The sequence below is a fragment of the Brachionichthys hirsutus genome, chromosome 18, assembly GCF_040956055.1.
Source record: "Brachionichthys hirsutus isolate HB-005 chromosome 18, CSIRO-AGI_Bhir_v1, whole genome shotgun sequence".
Classification (NCBI taxonomy): Eukaryota; Metazoa; Chordata; class Actinopteri; order Lophiiformes; family Brachionichthyidae; genus Brachionichthys; species Brachionichthys hirsutus.
Window position 1 is genome coordinate 1,005,346 of NC_090914.1, and position 9,883 is coordinate 1,015,228.

At 49.2% G+C, this 9,883-nt stretch overlaps 1 protein-coding gene across 1 annotated transcript; it reads left to right on the top strand.

Annotated features, from left to right (window-relative positions):
• Nucleotides 1-1,198: 1,198 nt before the first annotated feature.
• On the top strand, nt 1,199-9,075 carry vrk1 (VRK serine/threonine kinase 1). The gene is made up of 13 exons (XM_068751921.1): nt 1,199-1,254; nt 1,655-1,814; nt 1,894-1,949; nt 2,345-2,414; nt 2,882-2,969; nt 3,067-3,175; nt 3,793-3,885; nt 4,466-4,598; nt 5,767-5,887; nt 6,006-6,064; nt 6,669-6,838; nt 6,937-7,026; nt 8,709-9,075. The coding sequence occupies exons 2-13, from the start codon at nt 1,655-1,657 to the stop codon at nt 8,811-8,813; spliced, it is 1,254 nt and encodes a 417-aa protein (XP_068608022.1). The 5' UTR covers nt 1,199-1,254; the 3' UTR covers nt 8,814-9,075.
• The last annotated feature ends 808 nt before the right edge of the window (nt 9,076-9,883 follow it).

The following is a 9,883-nucleotide window of genomic DNA, read 5'->3' on the forward strand; positions in this document are numbered from 1 at the left end:
AGATGCTCGTCACAGTGTCTCCTCAGGACTCCACAACGGGAATTTCAATTGGACTTGGAAAGCAGAGGGTCCTTTCACTCCAAGTGGTAAACACCACCTGTCGTCAGCCCCCCCCCTCCCCCCGACGTCCTATCGCCTGCAGGAGCCATGGCAACAGTTAATGAAATAATACTCGTTAAAAACGAAAGCATAAATGTGTTCAACAAATACTTCTACCGTTTGCCCAACTGGACATGGAGTGCAGCTGTCTCCACTCTGGCAGGACCGTAAACAATCAATATCTTATTTATCAGTTGAGCGCCAGGTAACGAGCGTAACACAATAGGTCTATATCGAGTGACAGAACAGGAAAGGCTCATTTAAATACCAAGGAGGGATTGGACGTGGATCAGATAAAGGGTTGACTCAAAAATTATTCTAAAACGCTCCTTCTCTTGTGCGTCTTGGATATGGTTGTTGTAAAAAAAAAAAAAAATGTTTTACTTTTTTGCATTATTATATTTCCTCATAACCCTAAAGTAATGGACACATTTTTTTTGATACAATCCATCCTTCCATCCATCTTATTGTAGATATGACGAGCATTAACCGCCTCCAGGTCAGGGGCAGTGGAGCCTATCCCAGCTGCCTGCAGGTGAGAGGCTGGGTGCAGTCAAAACTCCTGCAAGGAAAACCAAACCATTCGAAATTTTAGCAAAGATAATTCTTTTAATTTATTTGCCGTGGCTCGAGGAAAACTGCTAATTTTTTGGACATGCATTATTGAGCACATCACAAATTGCCTGATTGTGTTGCATAATGTACACAGTTTTGGAGAGCTGAGTGGTAAAACGGGGGAACATCTTATTTTTGACTAAAAGGTAATAATTGCTCATCCTACATGTAGGATAAAAAAAAATAATTCTAATTTACTTTGTTTACTTATTGTCACACATTCGAAGATATTCTTCCTTTAGCGTGTGTTGAGGCAAATGTGGAAGTTAAGTGTCTCTGTGCTGTGCATGCCTAACTCACCTTTTTTTTTAAACTTGTAAAATAAAATTGTTTAAATACATATAAAATTGTACAAACAGAAATTTCGACATTTTCCTCCTCCCGGAACGCGAACTAAAAACGCGTCGTGACATGTCGAGCATAATAAACCAGCGGGAACGCGTGTGGGTTTTACTCGTGACGTCACTTCCTTGTTGGGACTTTTGCGGGAAGTTTGGTCCTCATTTAGCATAGCTGACGTCTGTCGACAGAAAGATCACGGTGTGTATTTTAATTTTTAATAACATTCGTTTTACTGAGAGCGGATGCTAACGAGACAGCGCGGCTAGCATAAAGTATCAAATGCGACATTTGCTAGCCCGCTAGCTAACGTTGTTTTGATTATTTTCTGCGGAGGACACAGGCTGATAGCGTTAGCGGCTATAAACGAAGCTACAGGCGAAGGGATGCTGTCGGCTAACTTAGCTTGTGAATATAAAGAACATGGCGTTCGTGCGCTGTCGCTGTCATTAAAGTGTTTTACAACTTGGAATTAGTTCATCTTAAAGACTCCCTGGTTCTCCCGAAGTGGCTTTATTACCGAGCCCATCCCTGACCCATGCAGCGTTGCGTCATAATGGCGCAGCGTCGCCGTGCAATGACAGCCGGCTGTTCGTTTCAGATGCCTCCGAAGGGTAAGGCGGCGGGGAAAGGCAGAGCTCCGGCCAAAAGGAAGCTGGCAGAGGAGTTCCCACCGGGAGAGGTCCTGATAGACATGGCGAAGAAGGCCTGGAAGCTGGGCGCTCCGGTGGGACGAGGCGGCTTCGGCCTCATTTATTCCGGTAAGAATTGTTTTGCTCAAATGACACATAACACGTAAGACATTTGTAGTACAAATAACTTCCCCTTTCATGTCCCCAGCTGGTGAGAATTCTTCCACACCCGTGGGAGCAGATGCTCGCTATGTGATCAAAGTGGTAAGAGGACCGAGTCACTTTAACATGAACTGAAAAAGATTTATTTAAATGATAGATTCAGATATTAGTGCAGAATGAACAATCGCTAAACGCTTTCAGTTCCATTACTCGGGAGGAATATCTTTTTAACACGTTTAGCTAATTATTGAAATGAAATAACGGTGGAGGCAAATAGTTTCTTCAAATCACAGCAAATTCAAGAAATGATTAGAAAATGTATTTTTAAATTACAAAATATTAAACTTGATTTCGTCCTTTTTACAGTCCAGCCTCAGTTTGCAAATTTGATCCATTCTTTGACTCCTTTTGCAAACCAAAATGTTTGTCAACAAACACTTTTTCCTTTCTAAATTAATTAGTTCATTCTCCATTTTAATTGTTGTTGTCGTCCACAGGAGCCGAGTGAAAATGGACCCCTGTTCTCTGAGCTGAAGTTCTACATGAGGGCTGCGAAGCCTGATCTGAGTGAGCTGCCTTATCTTCCCCTTTAGCACACGCACAGCTAGAAATGTGCCCCGAAGCCGGAGCTGGCCTTGTGATCATATCACGACACCGTCGCTCCACACAAGGGCACGTAAAGGAAAGCTCACTTTTTCTTTTTAATTAAAACAAGGCGGTCCTGTTGGGGAGGGAGCCCCAAGGCCACAGCTTTGCATTTTCTACAATAACAATTCAAATGTCAGTCTCTCCTGACAATTAACTGCTATATTACTAAGGAACCTAAAGCTCATATTTTATTCATGCTGGGATCTCATATTGGTAAATATTTGTCCCAGCAGCATTAGCTTGCAGCCATGCTGCCCCCCCCCCCCCCAGTGGGTGATGGCTCTGGTGTTCAGTGCTCTTTACTTGGATTTACATGCTGCTGTTGTAGGTTTTGGACGGAGAACGGTACTTCTGGCATCTCTGTGTGATTTCATGTCACCCTGCAGTTCAGAGCTGGATGAAGTCTCGCAAACTGAAATTCTTGGGAGTTCCTCGCTACTGGGGCTCGGGTCTGCATGAGAAGGAAGGCAAAAGGTACGCCGTCGGTGACGACATGGTTTCAGAGGCCATGCTAAACGTTAGCGGCTCCGTATCCCGCCGGGTTACCAGCAGCGTCCCGCCTTCCCTTCAGGTACAGGTTCATGGTCATCGACAGGCTGGGCACGGACCTGCAGAAGAAATTTGAAGACGGTGGAAGGCGGTTCCCCAGGAAGCTGGTGCTGCAGCTGGGCCTCCGACTGGTTGGTTCTTCCTTGACCCTGAGCTTTAATATGATGGAACAAAGCGTGTGTCGTCATGAATTATTGGACCGATCAGAAGCCAGAACCGATCCAACTTCTGATAAGTACAGGGTCACCCTGGTCCATTTGATAAACAATGAACAGAATACAAGGACATTTCAGGAACGCATTGTAGATATTGTTTTCTTCGTGTGGTATTTATTTGTGTATTTTCTTCGCTCTTTGGTTAGTGTGAATGTCGGCGGTTTTTCTGTCTTTGCCGGAGAGCTGTCTGAGAGTCTATGAGGAACCTTTCTCTTTTCCTTTACCAGGTGGAGGAATGTTGATTTACTGGAACTCGTGCATTATTTTCTTTTTGAAACCCATTGTTTACGGACGTCAGCACCAAGTAGTAGCGGCGTAGCCCGGAAGGCTTATCCTTTATTTATTTATTGCATTATTTCTGCAGCGTCAGTTTAATTTCTCCTCCAGACGCACCGATAGTTTCAGTTTGGATTCGCTGCTCTACAGAACAGCATCTCAAAACGTTTGTGTCTGATCTAGATTGTTCTGGCTCTTGGGGGTCAGCAGGGGGTTAAGGGTTCATCATGGGGGACTTGTGTTTGTTCTCTGTTCAGCTTGATGTTCTGGAGTTCATCCATGACCATGAGTATGTGCATGCGGACATTAAGGCATCGAACCTCATGCTGAGCCACAGTGATCCGAACCAGGTCAGTGAACGCACCACACCATCAAGCAAGTGCTTTATGAGCTTGCAGCTTAGGATCTGATATTCAATACGAAAACGTGAGGGAAGATTTTGATTGTGATGCGCTTGTGCTCCTTGTGTGTGTTTCTGTTTGTGTACATGCTGTATGCGTACACATTAGATCAAAGGGCTTTATCTAGCGAACAAGGCAGGGGCAAGTATTTAATGTGAAGATTAATAATTTATCATCCGGTTATTACTAAATGGTTATTTATAAAGGACACAGTTGGTCCCTCGGGAGATTTACTATTTGCAGTGAAGCTTCTGTTTGCGTCTAGATTTAAAACGCAAAGCGTGAAAATGTGCTCACGAGTCTGAGTGAACTCACTTTTTGTTGCCTGTATAATTACTACTGCCATTGTATATTCAGATATTTCAGTGGGGTTTCTAAACTTGTTGCAGTGCATGCTGGGAGTTCTCTGGACTCATCGTCATTGTGGTTCATACCTGATACCCGAATCGTCTGTTTGTCTGTTTTCAGAACGAGTTTTACGTCTAGAAAGCCTCTCAAGTGATTTTCTGCTGATGCGCTCGAATTGCAGGTCTACCTGGTCGATTATGGGCTGGCTTACAGATATGCACCTGACGGCGTGCTAAAAGAATACAAGGAGGACCCGAAGCGATGCCACGACGGGACCATCGAGTTCACGAGCATCGACGCCCACAAAGGAGCATGTAGGTGGAGGACGAGAAGCCGCGCCTACGACGCAGGCCGGTGGGATGCATGCGAGTGCAGCCGAGCCTACGACGCATGCCGGTGGGATGCATGCGAGTGCAGCCGTGCCTACGACGCATGCTGGTGGGATGCATGCGAGTGTAGCCGAGCCTACGACGCAGGCCGGTGGGATGCATGCGAGTGTAGCCGAGCCTACGACGCATGCTGGTGGGATGCATGCGAGTGTAGCCGAGCCTACGACGCAGGCCGGTGGGATGCATGCGAGTGCAGCCGTGCCTACGACGCATGCCGGTGGGATGCATGCGAGTGCAGCCGTGCCTACGACGCATGCTGGTGGGATGCATGCGAGTGTAGCCGAGCCTACGACGCATGCTGGTGGGATGCATGCGAGTGCAGCCGAGCCTACGACGCAGGCCGGTGGGATGCATGCGAGTGTAGCCGAGCCTACGACGCAGGCCGGTGGGATGCATGCGAGTGTAGCCGAGCCTACGACGCATGCCGGTGGGATGCATGCGAGTGTAGCCGAGCCTACGACGCATGCTGGTGGGATGCATGCGAGTGCAGCCGAGCCTACGACGCATGCCGGTGGGATGCATGCGAGTGTAGCCGAGCCTACGACGCATGCTGGTGGGATGCATGCGAGTGCAGCCGAGCCTACGACGCATGCCGGTGGGATGCATGCGAGTGCAGCCGAGCCTACGACGCAGGCCGGTGGGACGCATGCGAGTGTAGCCGAGCCTACGACGCATGCCGGTGGGATGCATGCGAGTGCAGCCGAGCCTACGACGCAGGCCGGTGGGATGCATGCGAGTGCAGCCGTGCCTACGACGCATGCCGGTGGGATGCATGCGAGTGTAGCCGAGCCTACGACGCATGCTGGTGGGATGCATGCGAGTGCAGCCGAGCCTACGACGCAGGCCGGTGGGATGCATGCGAGTGTAGCCGAGCCTACGACGCAGGCCGGTGGGATGCATGCGAGTGTAGCCGAGCCTACGACGCAGGCCGGTGGGATGCATGCGAGTGCGGCCGAGCCTACGACGCAGGCCGGTGGGATGCATGCGAGTGCGGCCGAGCCTACGACGCATGCCGGTGGGATGCGTGTCGTGCTGCGGTTGGCGCTGACCTTAACGGCTGCTGCTGCTGCTTCCTCTGTCTCTTTGGCTGCAGCTGCCTCCAGGCGGAGCGACCTGGAGATCCTGAGCTACTGCATGGTGCAGTGGCTGTGTGGACGCCTGCCCTGGGAGGACAAGCTGCAGGACCCGCTCTCCGTCAGAGACTCTAAGATCAGGTGGGACATGGGGCTGCGTTGCACCCGGACGAGGAGAGTCGCAGGAAGCCGCCGGTCAGCAGAGCGGCGCCGGCTCTCCGAGAGGCGGGTCTCAAAACGTGGCTTTTCTCCTTCACAGGTGTCAAGAAAACATCTCTGAATTCATGTCGAAGTGTTTCTCCACTCAAGACAAGCCAGGTAAGACGCGCGCACGCACACACGCACACACACACACACACACACACACGCAGGGGCGTGGATGGAGCGTTTTCAGGGCCATTGATAACCGCTAACAACAAATTCCAATCAGCTACTATTAGCCTTCAACCTGTAATTAGTCCCGCTGTGTAATGGCCCAGTGGGACAGGGGTGTGTGTGTGTCTGTGGGGGGGGGGGGGGGGGGGGGGATTCCACCTGGCAGGACAGCGTCGTTAAACTAGAGGCTGGCGTACTCCTACTGTGGAGCTGTCCATGGTGCTGAAACGCTCCGCTTTGTTTTGGAGGGCCCCCTGAAACAACGCTTCCCCCCCACACAACAATGGGATGGGGGGAACACACGCACACACACACACACACACACACACACGCACGCCTTTGCCTCCTGCTAGTCGGTTGTTTACTGTATGTTGGTGCTAAGATGGCTTTATACGTGAGGACTTTGTGGTAGACATTCATTTGTAATATCTATACTACATATATCTGCTTACCTTTTCTGGTACTACTACTACTGCTGCTGCCCTCACAGATGTAAGACTGCGTTGCAGCCATTCTGTTTCTGGTCTGTCTCCCTCCTGTGTTCCAGAGGAGCTCCAGAGATTCATGGAGGAGGTGAAATCACTGGAATACCAAGACAGGCCAGCTTACGAGACGCTGCGCTCCATCCTGCAGGCGGGGCTGAAGACTGTCCACGCCAAAGACAACGGGAAGCTGGAGTTTACTGCTGACACCGGAGCCGCGTCCCCTCCTGCCCAGGTCGAGACACACGCACGCACACACGCACACACACACACTGCGTCAGGGGAATTCTTTCCCTGTTCAGTGTTGAGATTTGCATTTGTCCTGCCTTCCAGAAGTCCACAAAGAGGAAGAAAGCAGAGGCTGAAGTCGAAGACGGCGACGAGGACGAAATCCCAGCAAGAAGAAGGCTGCAAAGAAAAAAGGTTGAATCACGACTTTCTTAAAGGCGCCTGATCTGTCCTTTAGAATATACAAAGTAAAACATCCGTGCTATTCTGTTAAAATTGTGTTCATAAAGTTTTTTAATTTGGGACAGGGTGCCTGGTTGCAGAGTTTCTTGTCCTGCTTTCATAAGCAGCGCTGTGCTCGCGTCAGTTAATGCAAATCAGTCAAATCCTAATAACCCTAATTAATCATCTGCTTAAACCTGTCCAGGAGTCATTGATTAGGTCATGTGAGGGTCACAGTTCAACCGTTCTAAGTTTAGTACTGATCAGAAATCCCATGTTAGCCAGGCTTTCAGCAAAAAGCAAGGTCCCAAGAAAAACGAGCTTGGTGAGTAGCACATGGCGACCACCGCTATGAAAGCTGAGCACACTATGGGGAAGGCAGAGGGTTCCATCATAAATGATCTTAAACGGCAGAAGGTTTCTGCGTTACCTCGGGTACAACTACCGTAATTGCCGGAGTATAAGCCGCTACTTTTTTCCCATGTTTTGAACCTTGCGGTTTGTGCAATGACGCGGCTAATTTACGTATTTTTCCCGCTTTCACGAGCTTCCTGTAACATTCTGAACACCGGACTTCCCGCCGCCAAAAAACTGAGCACGTCACATAATGTGATGTAATATGCACATTCACCCTCCAGTGGGCGACTGCTGCCAGACCCACCGGGAGCAATTTGGGGTTCAGTGTCTTGCCCAAGGACACTCCGACAGTCAGAGCTGGGATTCGAACCACCGATTTACTGATCACTGGACGACCCACTCTACCAACTGAGCCACACTTCCTTCTCAGAACACTGTGTATTTGTCACTTTGTGTTTGTCCATGTTGTGTGTTCACTGCGGTGTGCACAGCCCTCTACGGCGGTAAGCAGGTAATAAAACTAATAAAACACGAATAGGCTAGTCCGCCAAGGGGGCAGGTGACGGTCACAATCACTATAAGAATAAAAAGCATAGGACTCTAACAGTGACTGGCGTTACGTACGTTGTCACCGTTGAGCACGAATGCAGACGAGGTATCGGACTGTCAACAGGAAAGGTGAATCATCAGTCGCGCTGAAAACAACTGCGTGGAAAGACGCACTCCACCTGCATTCTGAGCTGCACGGCATCGGGCGAAAAGCTTCCACGTTAGTTAGGAGTCCGGAGTGTTACGGCAAGCGACCGGGAGGGTTCTTTCACACGGACAAGGGTTTGCTCGGCTGGACAGCGTGAGGGCCCGCAGAACAGATTCGGTGAAAGAAGCCATCAAGAGGACGAACTCTCTTCCTGCTGCTATTTTTTTAATTTTTGTTACAAGCCATGTTTCGTTAAAGTTTATTTACTTCAATATACCGGTAGACACTTGTGCATGCGGTTGTTTATTTTTGTACAAAATAAATATTGTTTTAAAATTCTGTGGGTGCGGCTTTTATTCAGGTGCGCTTAATAGTCCAGCAGTTACGGTACCCATGTAAAGTACTTGTACATGGGTAAAGATGTCTGAGAAACCTCGAACCCATTTCACAATTAATTAAAAAGACAGAATGGTCTCTGGTTTGTTTGCCGTGAGTCGGGATAGTTTGTGGTGTCATGAGTTATTTTTTATTATATTTAGGAATTTTTCTGGATCACGCATTGGTTGAAAATATCCAGTTCTGATTGAAACGTCCTTTTCAGAACGCCGAATCCGTTCTGGTGGAGATGGGAACTGAGTCGTCACCTGGACTCTTCCGGAAAACCAGAAGCAGAACCAAGAAAGCCGGTTCCAAAGCATCCGCCTGATCTCCATCCGACTGGCTCCTCGACTTTGTCGAGGGTTCAATGTCTGATACTAATTTTGCATTTGTGTCTGTATCCTGTAATAAAGAGGACATCAAATTATCCGTGTTTGATTTTACGAAGGAGCAAAGTGTGAGATTATTAAATTATGAAACACTTGAAGTCTGTTTCATTTAACAGAATTTGTCTGGAGAATACGGAAGAGATTCTGACCGACCAGGATTAAGATCTCTTTCCCATCTCTGATTAAAAAATAAAAAATAAAACACCACACATTCACTTATTGATCTTTTTGTCCATGAGGGGCGGGGTATACCCTGGACACGCAGGGCGTGGCTGTCCTTTTGTCACGTGCCGCTGTGAAACCCGACAAGTGGTATATTTCCATTGTTCAGACTGGACAAGAGAACATTCCACACATCCCCTCCTGTCCTCCAGCGTATCGACCATCCACGATGGGACCCCCCCACCTCCCCCATCAGGTCCCAGCAGGCTCCGATCCCCCCTCCTCTCAGAGTGAGACATCTCCACTAATACCGCTGTTGTGGGGGCCTCCAGTGCCCCCCCCCGTGGTGACAGCTGGCCAGCCATCGAATGTTCCAGCCTCTTCAGGAGTAAAGAGCCCCCCCGCCTGGCTTCCTCTGCATCTCCCCCCACGACCGTAAACTGACCTGGGCACCACAGAGACAGCCCCGCAGTAGGGGGCAGTAGTACATAATGATAGAAAATGGTTCCAGGGGTGGGGCAGTAGGTGGGAAAGTAAGGGAAAAGGAGGAGCACTTAAACACAACACCTCCATCTTTCCTGTTTGCACACAGTTTCACTCTGGCCAGCCAGCGTGCTTTTGCCCTCCTGGGACCGGCCTAGCATGCAGTTGTTGCCCCCCGTCTTGCAGAGCCAGAAACATTCTCAGCAGCATCTAACAACTGCCCCCCCCACCCCCCAACACCACCACCAATCAGGGGACACGCGCTCCAATAACTCGATACAGTTCAGTGGGTTTCCTGTATTTGGGACAATTGCCCGTAGTTTGTTTGTTGGGAAATTTCCCAGTTTTCCACCGTGAAACTGGT